Here is a 17,710-nt window from a genome sequence, read left to right as displayed (position 1 = left end):
TGTGTGTCTCAGTATACAGTGTGTGTCTCAGTATACAGTGTGTGTGTCTCAGTATATAGTGTGTGTCTCAGTATACAGTGTGTGTGTCAATTTGGGCTTGATACATCGTACAGCCCCCCACTACTAAACATTTTGTATGCATTAATGTCCCCCAGTTTGGCCATATATGGGTCTGAGCAGCTGTCAGGCAGAAACTGAACTGTCACTCATCACGGGACAGACATGTGGGCTACGGTACCTGTAGTGTGTAACTTCTCTAAGACTGTTCTTGCCTCTAGAATGCCTCTTCGCAGCCCCTCGTAATAAATTCCTCTGGATTGAAAATACATCTCTCTCTCCATCATTTGGACTCATCACCTCCTGAGCTCTGAGCTGCTCGCTGCTCTACACCAGTGTGGGGCTCACAGACAGCAGCGCCTGATCTGTGACTGACGGCCCTCACAGCCTGAATGACTCCCTCTGGGGCTGGAGAGCACTGATCTGAATCTCACTGTTATTACTCTCACTGGCTACTGCTCCTGTTGCCCCCCCACAGAGGAACTGCCTCCTTCAGTCTGTGGGACGGACAGCAGAGATGATCAGTGGGGCTGCGTTTTCACCTCCATTATTGGTACAGGGGCTGAATAATGGATAGAGTTTCTCAGTGAAGGTGTCAGTGAAAGTGTAGATATGAGATCTGGCCTCCACATTGTAAAAGGAGACCTGCCCCCCCTCATAATCCACAAACACCCCCACCGTCTGGGGCTTCGGGCTCAGGGGGAGGCGGACAGCAGGGTCAGTACCAGCCACATACTCATTCCCATTCCTCAGACCCACAATCCAGAAACCACTCTTAGGTTTCAGTGTAATCCTCCCTTTCCTGTTGATGGACTCTCTGGCGACTCCTAAATCCCACTTAGTTTTCTCTCCCACCTCCACCTCCCAGTAGTGGCTCCCTGAACTGAAACCCTCCTTTCCCAGGACACCGCTAACAGCATCAAATCTCTCTGGATTGGCAGGGAGAGCCTGTCGTTTGTCTCCAGCTCTCACTTGTTTCCCATCCTCAGACAGGATGAGACGGGGATGAGCTGTATTGGGGTCCAGAGTCACATCCACTGTGGAGCAGAGAGGAGAGAAACATGAAGAAAACAGACACAGCAATTGTGAGGAAAGAGGAGAGAACAATTAACAAATGACATGGATTCTTATTTTTCATTTCCAATTCAAATGTTTTGAGAGAAATATGAGAGTACAAGTTATATTAGAAGATCACAATGCTGTCCTAACAGAAGAGCCCCAGTCTGTGTTGTATGAGCTCCTCTCCAGGTGGGGACACTGGGCTCACAGGAAGCTGTGCTGCTGGACTGAGTGAATATTGCTGATGGTGCTGCTGTGGACTGGGCTCAGGTCAGCTGGGATTCCTCAGAGCCACTGACCCCCATGGAAAGCAGCTTGAAGAGCTGTTAGGGCTTCATTCAGGAATACTGGAGCTCTAGTTCCCAATCCAGCTCACACTGAGAGACTGTGTTTGTGGAGCTATGACAAGCCAAATGATCATTTACAGATGTCTCTAAATGATTTGCAGATATATTTAAATGATTAAGAGATATCTTTAAATATTCACAGATACCTATAAAGCATTTAAAGTTATCTTGAAATATTTGAAGATATCTATTAATTAAATGTATTTCTAAATGAGAATCTAAGCAGAAACACCAAAACAGAACCAGATATGATGCACAACAGGATACACAATATATAAATAATAAAATATGCAAAGTTCATGCATGCTGCAACTGTCTGCAAACAGCACTGTGTCAATAATTAAGCAAGAGAAACAGCCGGTTTCCAGAGTTTCAACATCAATGGAAAGGCAAATACAACCTTGAAAAACTGAAGCTCCAATTTTCATTTCAATTGATTATAGATTTTTCAGCTTAGTGAGATAATTACTGCTGCAATCCCTATTGAACTAAGGTGATTTAATCCAAATGATCACACTTTGATGTCACATTTGATGAGCCAAACTGCCCTGGCTCTCAGGGCAGTTTGGCTCAGACCCCACTGACAGTCTCTTGAGCACAGGGCTGAGGACACAGCTGCTGTGTCAGTTCAGGGTGATGCTCCGCTGGGTGATGCTTCCCTCCATCTCCACCCTAGAGGGACACCTTGCTGAGGCTGTGTGAGCAGAGGCTGTGTCTCAGTCTGCACAGCACAGTCCTGCACTATTGTCACAGTGTTCACAGATCTGTTTAAGACACTCCAGACTGCTGAGGATGTGGAGCACAAACACACTCACCTGCATCCCAGCGCAGCCTCTGCAGCTCTGAAACAGAGAGACACACAGCGTTAGAGACTGACAGGACGAGCTTTCGTATTTGTTCCTTATGGAAGATGGGGATAAACTTCGGGTGCATTACCTTACCTAGTTGTATAGTAAGTTTGCATTAGGCCTTAGTTGGATTATTGCTACATTTGAACATAAGAACAGAACATAACTTGAACATTAGAAAGTAGAGATAAGAAGCCAACTAGTGTAAAATAACATGACGCACTGGGTTGGTTTTTCTCCTGTCCTCCCCAATTTTTTGAGTCACCACCTGCCACTGATATATATATATATATATATATATATATATATATATATATATAACATAGTCATGTTGAACAATGTGATAAAGGACGTGTCTCACATAAACATTGATCCATTGCCTTTTAAACACTTTTAAATGTCATGTTTGTATAGAAACTAAAATGAAAATTCAAGAACACAGGAACGCTCTTCCCTTGTTACTCCCCTCTGAGACAGCTCTTAAATACTATATACAAATTTAAGAAAGAAATGCAATCAGGAACTCGGGTTCAACTGATTGCATTTGGTCACTTGCAGACGTGGAAATACTGTCAACAACTCCAATGTGCTTGTATCTGGCATTACTGTTTGAATGTCTTGTGTTCTGGAACATTGTATCAGTACAGACATGTCTGGCGTTTACACTGACTCTCCATAATCAATCAATTAATCAATCAATTTTTGCTTGTATAGTGTGTGTCTTTGTCAGGCCTAATATATGTGTGTCAGTATGTGTGTGCGTGTGTATCAGTATGTGTGTGTGTGTCTGTTAATATGTGTTTGTATCAGTATGTGTGAGTAGTATCTGTTATTATGTGTGAGTATCAGTATGTGTGTGTGTCTGTTAATATGTATGTGTATCAGTCTGTTAATATGTGTGTGTGTCAGTATGTGTGTGTGTGTGTGTGTCAGTCTCGTAACTTGATAATAGACAAACACACACAAAATGAGCTAACAAAACTAATTTGGGGTTCAGTTCCAATGTATTTTACTGTATGACACTGGACAGTACTGTACTGTGGCCTCTGAATGAATATTAAAAAACAAAACATTGGTACAAACGGCAGACTACGCAGGTATGCATTATGCAGAAACATACGCGCGCACACGCACACACACACACACACACTGTTCAATGTTAATATTATTATTTAGCGATCCATGTTGCTGAGTGTAGTTTGACATTACCTTTCACATCTTCGTCCAGATTATATCTGAGCTCGCTTTCTGGTCTCCTCGGCCACGGCAAATGCAATGACGTCACAAACAGTTGATGCGTCACAGAGCGAGGAGAGAGTAGTGCAGGAGTATCAGCAGAGTACAGCTCTGTACCACATCTATGTGTGTTATTAGCGCTGTGTTAGCTCACTTTAATCGTGCTCTTGGGTTCATAACAGTTTCAAGGATTGTTTCAAGTAGCCTAAATTTATTTTACTAAACAAGAAAGCTAAAGCTTAAACTGGTTTTCAGTTCTGTGTTTACTATATAATATAGGTTTAAAATGCGTGGTAAATGTTTGCTACATCTAGCTATTGAAGTTTGTGCAAGAGCATTATGGGTAAGACAGGACGTGTATTACAGAAGAGCAGTTGTAGTGAGGAAGTAAACAAAGACGCGTGTGTGAAGTTTGCAAATAAAAGCCGGTATAGTAACCAGTCGGCATCCATCAGGATCATTATTAAAGAGGGGTCTCTTCCAGCTCCGGACCCCACATTACCCTGTACAGCGCTGCGGCTGTGTGTGCTGCTGAAGGCACAAAGCGTGACTTGTACGCCTGCGCACAGGACGTGAAAGGCGAGAGTCCGGACTCTGTGAAGCGCTGCTAAGATGAGGTGAGGTGACGTCACGTCTTCCTTTTCTCACAACAACCATTACTACGGGTTTTGCAAATGTCCGATTTTAAAGCTGCAGTACCTCATTTCCTTTGTTTGTGTTCCACCATCACTGGATAGAGACATAACCAGTAAATCCCAGGCAAACTCCTCACAACAGTTTTCTAACAGGACATCAAGCTCCGTCTGCCCGTTCGGCTGATGCTGTTTCTGTACTGGGACAGTCCCCAGAAATATTAAATGAGGGAACTGTTTAGATCAAAGCAATTTCTACATTTTTTTCAAACTGATGTTAATGCCTGTCCAAGAAAACCTGATGAGAACCTGAAGTTTATGGTGCAGAAATGACCGACTTGTTCTTGAGGCATTTCCTGATTATGACCCAATGCACACAATGGGGACAGTGCTGTGGCTTTGTGGCTGGGCTGGATCCTACACTGCAGGCCAAAGTTCATGAACAGGGAGCTGAGAGTCTTGAAGAGGCTCTGATAGTTGCAAGGTGCTGTGAGACGCTCGCAAAGCTCTTCATTTCAGTGCAGTTTGCAGCTCTTACCCCACTCACACTAGCAGCGCACAATTCAGCACTGAAACTCAAATCTGGATGGTGCGCTCCTGTAAGGACACTAACGTGCTGCATGCAATTGAGACACTGACACTTAGAGTAGATGATCTTCAATGTGACATGTGCCACTTAAAGGATAAAAATCATGACCTCACTCAGCGCCTGCACTCCTGCACTCCACGGCTCTCCACTCTGTCCGTGAAGCAGCTGCAGTCAGCGCAGCGTTTCTCCTGCTGAGCGTCGGTCCCCCATTTATTCACACAGTGATTGTTTGCAAAAGCCTTTTGGGGCCATTTGAACAACTGGCTGAGAAGCTGTGCACCTAATTTCTCTCTCACCCCTTCTTGCATTTTATATGGATTTCTTGAGACAGACCTTCTGCCCACCATGCACAATAGCATCTGGGCCATAGTAAATAGTGGCAAAGAAGCTGCATTGCCAGCCAGAAACATGTTGGCTTTCAATGGGCTTCAGGTCCCAGTAGACGGGGGGTAGATTGGCTGTCTCTATAGGCAAAGATTAGTTCTTGAGAGATGTGGGTAAGGTGGGCACAGAGGAGGCAGCTAACTTTTTTTATTGATCTATTGTTTTATTCAAGTAATTTTTACAGTTTTTTCTATGCTGTTTTATGGTAATGCTTTTTAACAAGATGTACTCACTATTTATGAAAATAATAATTGTGCTTAAATATTAAGTAGAATGGGGATGTTTTAAAGCATTGCAAGTGGGTTTTTGTTTTTTCATTTTTGCTTGTATCTATAATTGTTTTCTAGTTATGTATTTGTAATCACAAAATCGTAATAGAAATGTTTCTACACATTTTGTAGTCATTTTAGACTTGACAGTATTACATGACATCTACACTGCTAGATTACAAAGTCAGGCCTCAGTTGAACTCACTAAAATGCACTAAAATTGCCTTTAAACCTGGTGGTGAAATAGTTTGTACAATTCTAAGGGGAAAAAAAACAAGCAGAAGAAACCAAGAAAACCAAATACAGTCCAATAAGCAAACAAAAACACTAGCCCTAGCTAAAACTAATGAAATGATCTAGAAGTCAGGAAGGAAGTTTCCATTCCTTACTCACATGTCTATTCCTTTGTCCCGAATCTCCTTCTCTCAAAAGATAATCACAGGATGGGACAAAGACAACTGTAGCAACAAGTCAAAGAAGTAAAGTGCTTTCAATTGTCCCTGCGGTTTGTGATTTACACTTCCATTTGCCATGATCCTTCACACTGTTTCATACTGCATCTCTTCTCTTGAGCTACTTCGTTATCATTCTTACATAATCCATGAACACAAGACCACAATTACTAGTCTCATTCGGTTGAGTTGCAGTTCCTTCAGCGTCTTTCTGCCTTTGTCCTCAGAGCCTGTGTTTAAAGTGGCTCAGTGCTGATCAGTCAAACACACACAGGTGTAATGGCAGGGGCATTAAGGCACTGCTTCTCCCAGCTCGATGCACCTCATAAATCAAATAAAAAATCAAACAATAATACTTCAGTCATGTGAAAAAATGCAGAATGTAAAAGTCTATAAAACATATACATATTCAAAATATAAACATACAGCAACGAGGTGCGGTGGAAAACCCCTGTCTGAGGAAATTGTGAATTCTGATTTTTTTGTGGAGGGGTAGCAACACATTTCAACACATCTGTATATATACGTATATATACACATATATACACCGATCACTATAACATTATGACCACCAGCATAATATTGTGTAGGTCCCTCTTTTGCCACCAAAACAGCCCTGACCCGTCGAGGCATGGACTCCACTAGACCTCTGAAGGTGTGCTGTGGTATCTGGCACCAAGACATTAGCAGCAGATCCTTTAAGTCCTGTAAGTTGTGAGGTGGGGCCTCCATGGATCGGACTTGTTTGTCCCGCACATCCCACAGATGCTCCATTGGATTGAGATCTGGGGAATTTGGAGGCCAAGTCAACACCTTGAACTTGTGATTCATCAGACCAGGCCACCTTCTTCCATTGCTCCGTGGTCCAGTTCTGATGCTCACGTGCCCATTGTAGGTGCTTTCTGCAGTGGACAGGGGTCAGCATGGGCACCCTGACTGGTCTGCGGCTACGCAGCCCCATACGCAACAAACTGCGATGCACTGTGTGTTCTGACACCTTTCTATCAGAACCAGCATTAACTTTTTCAGCAATTTGAGCTACAGTAGCTCGTCTGTTGGATCGGACCACACGGGCCAGCCTTCGCTCCCCCCTGTACATCAATGAGCCTTGACCGCCCATGACCCTGTGGCCGGTTCACCGCTTTTCCTTCCTTGGACCACTTTTGATAGGTACTGACCACTGCAGACTGGGAACACCCCACAAGAGCTGCAGTTTTGGAGATGCTCTGACCCAGTCGTCTAGCCATCACAATTTGGCCCTTGTCAAAGTCGCTCAGATCCTTACGCTGCACATTTTTCCTGCTTCTAACATATCAACTTTGAGGACAAAATGTTCACTTGCTGCCTAATGTATCCCACCCACTGACAGGTGCCATGATAACGAGATTATCAGTGTTATTCACTTCACCTGTCAGTGGACATAATGTTATGGCTGATCTGTGTATATATATATTGGTAGGACCTGGAAAAGGAAAGGCGGGGTGTTTGGGCTATGATTCCTCGTGAATGAATACCACATGATTAAAACATCAATACCTCTGATGTTGAGCACAAGAACCCTAAACCTAACCTTAAAACCTGACCCTGTTATACATGTGATTAACATAAGAACTCAGATGAAGTGCATGACATACTAATTTATATATTAATTCATGAGTAATAACACAAACATATTAAGTTGTGACCAAAAAGACCCTTAATAATCATGACTCTTAATTAATTAATACCCTCTTACTCACTCACTACTGGGGGTTGTGAAAAATATGAATGTGTGGACTCTTCAGTCTCCCTCTCTATCTGTGTCCAAAATCAGAAAAATATATATATATATTTTACTTATTTTATTTTTTGTTACTTATTATATATACTTACTTATTATATGTTCATTATTGCAAATTAACTTGGATTTACTTGTTATATCAGGATAACTGGATTACTTAAATTGCTTACCCATTAATAATTACAATTTCTTGTGGAGTGCATGTTTGTAACTTCATTTATTATAAAAACAATAACATGAATTTATTTTATTTTCTAAACATAAGTAACAGTAATAAAACAATATTTGATTGCAATTGAAATTTTACAATTTTAGTAAATCTACAAATTACTTGTATTACTTTTGTATTTTTGTATTAGTTTGGAGTAATTGTAATAATACATTTAAGAACAAACAAGTATTATTTTTTATAGTGCAGTGCTCCTGCAGACAGGGAGGCAGGGGGACAGAGCAGCCTGTGTCTGGACAGCCAGGGCTCTTCAGTGATGGAAGCCGCTCACAAAAGCAGCCGTCAGTCTGAGGGTTTGAACAGCCTTCAGTGTGTCGGCTCTGAGCTCCTCGCTGCTCTACACCAGTGTGGGGCTCACAGACAGCAGCGCCTGATCTGTGACTGACGGCCCTCACACCCTGAATGACTCCCTCTGGGGCTGGAGAGACTGATCTGAATCTCACTGTTATTACTCTCACTGGCTACTGCTCCTGCTGCCCCCCCACAGATCTGCCTCCTTCAGTCTGTGGGACGGACAGGAGAGATGATCAGTGGGGCTGCGTTTTCACCTCCATCATTGAGGTAGGGGCTGAAGAATGGATAGAGCTTCTCAGTGAAGGTGTCAGTGAAAGTGTAGATATGAGACCTGGCCTCCACATTGTAAAAGGAGACCTGCCCCCCCCCATAATCCACAAACACCCCCACCGTCCGGGGCTTCGGGCTCAGGGGGAGGAGGACAGAGGGGGCAGCAAGAGCCTTGTACTCATTCCCATTCCTCAGCCACAAAGTCCAGTAACCATCCTCAGGTCTCAGTGTAATCATCCCTTTCTTGTTGATGGACTCTCTGGCAACTCCTAAATCCCATCCAGTCTTCTCTCCCACCTCCACCTCCCAGTAGTGCCTCCCTGAACTGAAACCCTCCTTTCCCAGGATATTGACACCAGTATCAAATCTCTCTGGATTGTCAGGGAGAGCCTGTGGTTCGACTCCAGCTCTCACTTGTTTCCCATCCTCAGACAGGATGAGATGAGGATGAGCTGTATTGGCGTCCAGAGTCACATCCACTGTTGAGCAGAGAGGAGAGAAACATGAAGAAAACAGACACAGCAATTGTGAAGAAAAGAGGAGAGAACAATGAACAATTTCTTATTTTCCATTTCCAATTCAAATCCTTTGAGAGAGATACGAGAGTACGAGTTAGATTAGAATATCACACTCCTGCCCTGACAGTTATTTTATTTGTTTATATTCCATCTGTAAAGCGCACTGTGAAAACCCTTCGAAGGGCACTATGCTAAATAAAAATCATTGATTGATAATAAATAATATTTTGTATCATTAATTTTATTATAATTTTTTCTCATGTCAAACAGGATCGTGGGACTCTCAGTTTAGGGCTCAGTAAAATATATCTGTACCCGTTCTCTGTTGTGTTTCCAGTTGAGAGGGGCGCTACATTAGAAGATCACAGTGCTGCCCTAACAGAAGAGCCCCAGTCTGTGTTGTATGAGCTCCTCTCCAGGTGGGGACACTGGGCTCACAGGAAGCTGTGCTGCTGGACTGAGTGAATATTGTTGATGGTGCTGCTGTGGACTGGGCTCAGGTCAGCTGGGATTCCTCAGAGCCACTGACCCCCATGGAAAGCAGCTTGAAGAGGCTTCATTCAGGAATACTGGAGCTCTAGTTCCCAATCCAGCTCACACTGAGAGACTGTGTTTGTGGAGCTCAGTCAGTCCCTGTCAGTGAATATTACTGGTCCCACTGAGGGAGGAGTTTATACCATCAGCACTGGGGCTCTTCAGCCCTCTCTCTACACTGAGCTACAGTAATTAAGAGTTATCATTTGTTACTCATTACATTTCTATTGGTCAGGAAATGTGTCAATTCTGGCGACAGTGGCTGCTGAAGAGTCGTCTCCTGGGTTAATGGCTGGAGGTGTTGGTTGTTAATCAGCTCTTTGCCATGTCTGTGTTCCCTTTCATAAAGCACTGAGACTCAACACTGACACACAACACCCTGTCAGACCTTCTCATTCACACCTGAGAAGTCGCCTGGTTACGTCAGAAACACTAATTAAACCAAGTATGTATTTGCTGCAGACCCGGAGACACTGGAATGTGTGAGGAGTAATGGTCAATCATTTTGTACGCAGCCAATCAATTTGCCGGAAATGCATGTCAAACATTTTTTATGCGGCCAATCATCTGCAAAAGATATTTGTCATTCATTTTGTATCACCTCTCTCATATATAAAAGTAAGGTGGGAGGAAAAATGAAGAGGAGGGAGGAAACAAATACTTCATGGGCCCCATTCCTCCTATCTGGTTTAACTAATTCAGGCTAATCAGCCGGATTCAGTTAATGCGATAATTTAAGTCAAGCTATCTCCTATGGTAATTTTCTCAGCTGGACTTGACTTGCTTTGAGGAATGGAAAAAGACACTTCTGTCAAATTATCCTGAAAGTTATTTTGCTAACTTGGTTAGCAGCTGTGAGGAACGGGTCCTGGTGTGTTTCTTTCTAAGAATTGCTTTGATGTTAGTAAATGGATAGCTAGTTGTTTTGAGGCTGTTAATCAGGAGAGGCAACTGTAAAGCAGCATGTTATTCTTACAATTGGATGGGTTTAATCAATTGTATGTTATTTTTACAATCAGACAGGTTTTAATATCTTGTATATTATGTTTACAGTAATTCGCTATATATATATATATATATATATATTAAAGCAATCAAACTTAGCTTTAGGCAAGGCTAGTTTAATAGGACAAACAAAACAATGTGACGTTATGCTTAGAATTACATTTTGACGAGTTGAGTTTTGAAAAGCATATTGACCCTCACTGTAAACATTTTACAGGGAAGTAAAATTAACTAAGTATAAGTACACTGTGTAGAGCTCCAAGTGTAGGTCATGTAGGGTAATCTCATATCCCAAACCAGACCTACTTGTTAATATAGAATGCAAACATGCTAGCCCTTGTGCCAAATCACTTCTGCCATCAGAAATAAACACTGTGCAAGAGAGCTTAACTCACATTAATGGTAATTAATGGTAACAGTAGTGAGTTTGAATTGTTTGACAGACAGATAGTTATATAAGTTATAAACCAAAAATTCTTAAAGCAATTGCCATGCACGGTGCATTGCTCAGTTAATAGAAACAGTAACTAATGTAAATACAGAAAATAGATTTGCAAACTATAAACCCAGATGGCCAGTGTTAACAGAAATAAGAGGACTGATTTTCACATTAATGAAGTACATCATACTTTTATTAACTGAAGATTGAAACCTTACATTTCAGATAATATTGTATGTGAAAAGTAAATCCGGCACATGAGCTAAACTTAATATGTTAATATTAACCAGAAGGTTAACACAACGTTGCCAAAATAAATAACATTGCTATAACGTTGTGTGTTAGCAGTGAACATATGTAATGAGGTGCATTTACATGATGTATTTCCATGCTAAACTCATCAAAGTAATGTTAACAAGTTTAATGAAAGAAATGCAAGAAAGTTAACGTCTCGGTATTACTATAATAAAAACATTTAAATAAAAAATAACGAGTGTGGTGTCATGTGCATCTGTAACTGTATAATATTTAAATTATAATCAACAGTAACGTGCACAATGTTAGCTAACTGTCTAGTTACATGTCATCATATGTATCACGAGGCAAGAATGTTAACTTGTTCCGTCTTACCAAAGCTGATGCTTTTTAAAAATAATAATAATAGAACATTAATTTAAAAAAAAGCGAGTGTCATGTAATGTGCATCTTTATCGTAATTCTAGATCATATAACAAATATTGTCAAGTTACGTACATCACTGGCAACTGACATTCAACTCCACAGAGTGTAAACATGTCATTTGATCTGACACCAGGAAGATTGTTAATCTCCCTCCTCCTTGAAGCGCTTACAAAGAAATGAAGAAGGTGACTGTCCGCATAAAAAATGACTGACAAGTATCATCTACAGGTGATTGGCCACAAAGTGATTGACAAGCATTTCCTGCAAAGTGATTGGCTGCATACCTGTTGATTGACAGTTACTCCTCCCACATTCCAATGTCTCTGTGTCTGCAGCAGTACCCTACTCAATTAAACAGACAATCAATACTTGTAATTGAAGCTCCAATTCTGTTTAACATTAATTATATATTTCTAATCTCAATCTGAAAATCACTGATGCAAACTGCTAAGTGAGCGAGAATGATTTAATACAATGATCACAATTTTATCTCCTGAACATATTTTATGTAATATTTTCCAGACCCTACTGCCCCCCACCTCCAGCACTCAGACGATGGGGTGTTGAAATGCTCTTCTACACGTCTCTCTGCTCTGGCTCTCAGGGCAGTTTGGCTCAGACCCCACTGACAGTCTCTTGAGCACAGGGCTGAGGACACAGCTGCTGTGTCAGTTCAGGGTGATGCTCCGCTGCTCTCAGCTCTGATTCCCTCCATCTCCACCCTAGAGGGACACCTTGCTGAGGCTGTGTGAGCAGCGACTGTGTCTCAGTCTTCACAGCACAGTCCTGCACTATTGTCACAGTGTTCACAGATGTGTTTAATACACTCCAGACTGCTGAGGATGTGCAGCACAAACACACTCACCTGCATGCCTGCGCAGCCTCTGCAGCTCTGAAACAGAGACACACAGTGTTAGAGACTGACAGGACAAGCTCTCATATTGAAGTGCTCTCTCTCTGTGCTGCAGGGTTTCAAACTCTGATGCTGTGATTAACTCTGGGGGGCTGAGAGACACTGAGGAGAGTCTGTGGCTCTTTAGGACAAACATTACATTAAAATACAATACATGTCTGTGGCTTGGCTAGTGGAGCCTTGGATCATTGGGACAAACACAGACAGCACACCCTGCCATCTGCCTCTTTAGGCTAAACATTACATTAAAAGTACATGAGCTCCCATTATGGCCACAGGGCTCCCATTATTGGTTAGTGCCTGTATAGGAAGGAAAGAAGGAAGGAAGGAAGGAAGCAGGCGTGCCTGTGTTTGTGGGGAGTAGGAGTTGGCTGGAGGACTTGGAGACGAGACAGAGAGACAGAGAGAGAGAGAGAGAGAGAGAGAGAAGAGCTGTGAACTGGAGAGGGCATTGTAACAAACATTGCTAATGGACTGTAACTCAGCTTCTGGATTTCATCTTGGACTGTTTACTTGTCTAGGTTTGATTTTGTCTGTATATTTTATTAGTGTTCATGTTCAGAGAGGGACCTATGACCCAAGCTTAGTCAGGCTCAACATGAACTATGTTTTGTTTTGTTTTCCTTCACTCCTGCACTGTAAATAAATCACCTTTCACCAATATCCCCTTTCTGCTACTGAGACCCCACCCATCATAAGGGGATTGTGACACACTAAGGGTTTAACTGCTTTTTTCACAAATTTAACTAAATCTTGTGTTTGTCAACTTTAACATGCAAGTTAATAAATAAGCCTTTTATAAATATTTCAATTTCTAATAAATAAATACAATCTCTTGTGCTTGTTGTTCATGTCTCTGCCTCGGTCCTTTGGAAAACTAAAATCCACTCGACAACAACACCTTCAATCTCATCACCACCTGTAATAAGATATGTGGGTAAGGTGGACTGAGGAAAAAGTCAAGCGGACCTCTTTACCCAACATAACTAATCTCTATTGAAGATTACAATAGTTGCTCTTATTTAAAGCACATATTCGGTTATGACCGTAATCAAACTACCCAAAATAAGAGGGGCCCCATAACAGGTCCTACAGGAACCAGGGCCCCTGGAGGAGACCCACACGGCCACAGGGAGGACAAGCCCCTCCACACAGGCAGACACACAAAATAAAATGCATAAAGAGGGGATTCCCAACAAGAACTACAAGGGAAACAAACACTTAATTGTCTTTAAATTCTAAGGAAAACTATTTTCATCCCACAGTATGAATTAAACTCACTGATCTCTGGCAGCTCCTCCAGTCCCTCCCTGAGTCTCTCCTCCAGCTGAGACACTGCTCTCCTGACAGCCTCCAGACAGAGGTCAGAGGTCACAGTGATGTCAGACCAGTCCTTGGTGTGTGGAGAGGGGCGCAGGGCTGGGAGACTAAAGGTCACTGTGAATAAAGTGATGACACCGTGCTGACCTGTAGGAAGTGGATGTGGTCCTCAGTGTGTGAGAGCTGCCCCAGCTCAGTGCGTTTCCTCTCCAGCTCAGTGATCTCCTGCTCCAGCTCTTCAATGAGCCCTTCAGCCCACCTCTCCGCCGCCCTCTGCTTCTCCTCAATCAGCTCCAGCAGCTCGGCCTGGCTTCTCTCAATGGAGCGAACCAGAGCCCTGAAGACCTGCTCACTGTCCTCAGCCTCTCTCTGGGCACCAAGCTGAGGAGACCACAGGAACAGAAATTATCAACAAAGTTAAATCAGATTACCTGTGATTTCCATGGGAGATCATTTGTATAAAATAAGCTGAAAATCAGCTTTCTTCTTGTGTGAAAGTAATCCACTCAGTAGAGTTTTATAAGACTCCTGACAGGACTCACTCTGCTGAGCTCGACTGCCTGTCTGATCTCCTCCACCTTCTTCAGTCTGTCCTGGAATTTCTGTTGCACTTCTGCCTCAGTCTCCCCCAGCTGAGCCTGTGGACAGACAGGGGGACACAGGCACTCCAGTTACTGCTGATGACAGTTACACAACAGCGAAGAATGCTAATATCGTGGTCAGTGTTTTTTTTTGTATTTACTTGTATAATGTAAAACTATAAATGAATGCATTAACAGTAAATGTAAAAACTCACCTTCTTCTGTCTGCATTCCTCCTTTAAGGAGACAGTATTGTGTCCGCTGTGGTCTGTCTCAGTGCAGAACTGACAAACACAGATCTGGTCTTCTCTACAGAACAGCTCCAGGACTTTCTGGTGCTTCTTGCACAGCCTGTCTTCAATGTCGCTCACAGGTTCAATCAATTTGTGTTGGTTTAATTTAGCAGCGTCATAATGAGGCTTGATGTGAACTGAGCAGTAAGAGGCCAGACACACCAGGCAGGATTTCACAGCCCTGAGCTTCCTCCCAGTGCAGATATCACAGGGCACATCTCCAGGCTGAGCAGAATGCTCCTCAGGAGGGCTGAGCATCAGCTTCTTCATCTGCTCAGCCATCCCAGCAATGAAGGTGTTGACACGGAGATCCGGCCTCCTATAGAAAGTCTCCTTACACATTGGGCACTGGCACTCAACACTGCTGTCCCAGTACCCTCCAATACACACCATGCAGAAGTTGTGCCCACAGGGAGTGGAGACTGGGCTGGTGAATATCTCCAGACATATAGAGCACTGGAACTGCTCCTCACACAGGAGACTGCTGGGGGAAGCCATTCCTGAGGACAGAGGAGCGACGAGAGAGACGATCAGAGGAGATCAGCAGTGTGACAGTAGAGCTCACACAGACACACACTTCAGCCGGAGTTTTAAAATATCTAAAAATGTCAGGGATTTGTCCTGCTCATCCTTTTTCCAGCACTGAACTACAATTCCCAGTGAGCATGTTTAACCCTTCCACTTTTTGTTTAAGGTTTACATAATTTACATGAATTAACACTACAAATTTAAGTTAACAACTTCATATAAACAACAAATATAAATTAACATTCAGTTGTACATCTCATTGTTACTCAAATTTAAAATCATATTAAATGCAATCAGATGTTAAAATCAAACAATTTTTAGATCATATTATATCAAGTAAATCATTACCTTGAATACAAATCATTTTACATATAGATATCTTCATCCTTAGTGTAGTTAACCCTAATATAATTAACAGAAATCATAAAAATCTATTCAAACAAGCTTCATAAATAAAATTAAGATCAAATATATCACAACAAGACTAAACTTGGAAACCATTAAATGAGCTCCAGACTCTAGACTTGATGATTATTTGGGTCAATAAATATAGTGGAAATTACAAATATGAACGGAGGTCTAGATTTTCATTAAGACCATATGGTTCCATAGTTTTTAATGTAGAAATCCCAAAACCCTCTCTTCTCAATAATATTGTAACTATATCCCCCCCTCTCTCAGGCACTTTCTCCAAAACAATACATTTGAAACTAGATACTGAACCATGTTTCATCGATTGATAGTGTCTAGCAATTGCATAATCAAGATTATTATTACCAATAGCTGCCTTGTGTTCAGCTATTCAGTTTTTAAGACTTATTTTAGTTTTTTCAGTGCATGCTACACCACAAGTCTGTTTCTTAAATTTATTATTATTATTATTTTTTTTTACAAGTTTTTGACTTAGTAAGCAGCGTGGATCATTGGGAACAAGTGCGCCAAGTCTCTCCACAATCTCTTCTGGGATGAAGTGAGTTGGGAGACACAACTACCTTTATCAATGGACATTACCTTATATTGGTCAGCACCTTTGTGAACCAACAAACAATGCAGTGTACAAAATATATATATTTAAGTATATATTATATAGTGCCAGTGAGCGATCAGAGCGCAGCCTGTCTGTCTCCTCTAGTCTCAGGCAGAGAGGAAACTCCCCCAGAAATGCTCAGTCATGAACACCTGTATACCTGTGCTCTCCTGAGAGACAGCAGCTTATTCTGAAGAGCTGCAGCTGCTCAGTGTTGAGTCTGATTCATGAACAGCCACAGATTCATGTCATAGAAACTGTGTGTTATTATTGGGACTCAGTATTTCTGTACTATGTGGGCTTCCGTAGCTGTAGTTCTAGCGCTGAGGATTATGGGTATGACAGCTGTGTTGTAGTTAAAAGACTTCCTGAAGTGATGCGAGACGCACAGGTCCCAGTGAAACAGTGGCTGCGCTTCACACTGTGTCTGTGTGAGAGAGTGAAGTCAGCGCTATCTGTGTTGTGTTGTGTGTCTTCAGAGGGCCTGGAAGTGCGAGCAGTGAATCCTGTGAATCCTCGCATTTGGACAGTATTGGTACTTACTGTGTGTTTAGAGCCAGTGGATCCACAAAGCAGAGACAACTCCGTCTCCCTCCCTCTCTCCCTCACAACAGCGGGGAAAGAAGGGCAAGAGTGCAGCTCCCTCTCTCCCTCCCTCTCTCTCTCTCTGTTTTACTTTCGTTTCTGTGCAGCTCTCTCTCTCTCTCTCTCTGTTTTACTTTTGTTTCTGTGCAGCTCTCTCTCTCTCTCTCTCTGTTTTCCTGTTGTTTCTGTGCAGCGCTCTCTCTCTCTCTCTCTCTGTTTTCCTGTTGTTTCTGTGCAGCACTCTCTCTCTCTCTCTGTTTTCCTGTTGTTTCTGTGCAGCGCTCTCTCTCTCTCTCTGTTTTCCTGTTGTTTCTGTGCAGCGCTCTCTCTCTCTCTCTTTCTCTCTCTGTTTTCCTGTCGTTTCTATGCAGTGCCGCTGCTGTGGGTGCGGCTGAGCCTCTGCTCTTAAAGGAGCCGCAGGGACCCTGTACACACTGCTGGCTCTCACACAGCTGCAGGGCCCTGGGGCCACACAAGGGCTCCTGCTGTCAGCTGAGCATAGGGTGGCTTCCCATGTGGGCTGGGGCTCAGTACAATAGGGCTGCAATAAAGGCACAGTTGCACAGTGCTGTTACAATAGGGAGCTATATTAACAGTACAGTGACAGTGCTGTTACAATAGGGAGCTATATTAACAGTACAGTGACAGTGCTGTTACAATAGGGAGCTATATAAACTGTACAGTGGCACAGTGCTGTTAGAATAGGGAGCTATATTAACAGTACAGTGACAGTGCTGTTACAATAGGGAGCTATATTAACAGTACAGTAGCACAGTGCTGTTACAATAGGGAGCTATATTAACAGTAAAGTGACAGCGTTGGTACAAAAGGGAGCTATAA

At 42.6% G+C, this 17,710-nt stretch overlaps 1 protein-coding gene across 1 annotated transcript; it reads right to left on the bottom strand.

The window, feature by feature from the left end:
- Positions 1–7,912: 7,912 nt before the first annotated feature.
- LOC136767949 (E3 ubiquitin-protein ligase TRIM39) lies at positions 7,913–17,219 on the bottom strand. Its single transcript, XM_066722040.1, has 7 exons — positions 16,829–17,219; positions 14,653–15,230; positions 14,399–14,494; positions 14,004–14,237; positions 13,818–13,965; positions 12,489–12,515; positions 7,913–8,925 (listed from the first exon to the last, which is right to left on the bottom strand). Exons 2-7 carry the CDS (start codon positions 15,226–15,228, stop codon positions 8,381–8,383), a joined length of 1,626 nt encoding a protein of 541 aa, XP_066578137.1. The 5' UTR covers positions 15,229–15,230; positions 16,829–17,219; the 3' UTR covers positions 7,913–8,380.
- Between the last annotated feature and the right edge of the window lie 491 nt (positions 17,220–17,710).

Source organism: Amia ocellicauda, chromosome 14, assembly GCF_036373705.1.
Source record: "Amia ocellicauda isolate fAmiCal2 chromosome 14, fAmiCal2.hap1, whole genome shotgun sequence".
Classification (NCBI taxonomy): Eukaryota; Metazoa; Chordata; class Actinopteri; order Amiiformes; family Amiidae; genus Amia; species Amia ocellicauda.
This window is presented reverse-complemented; position numbering and strand designations above follow the sequence as displayed.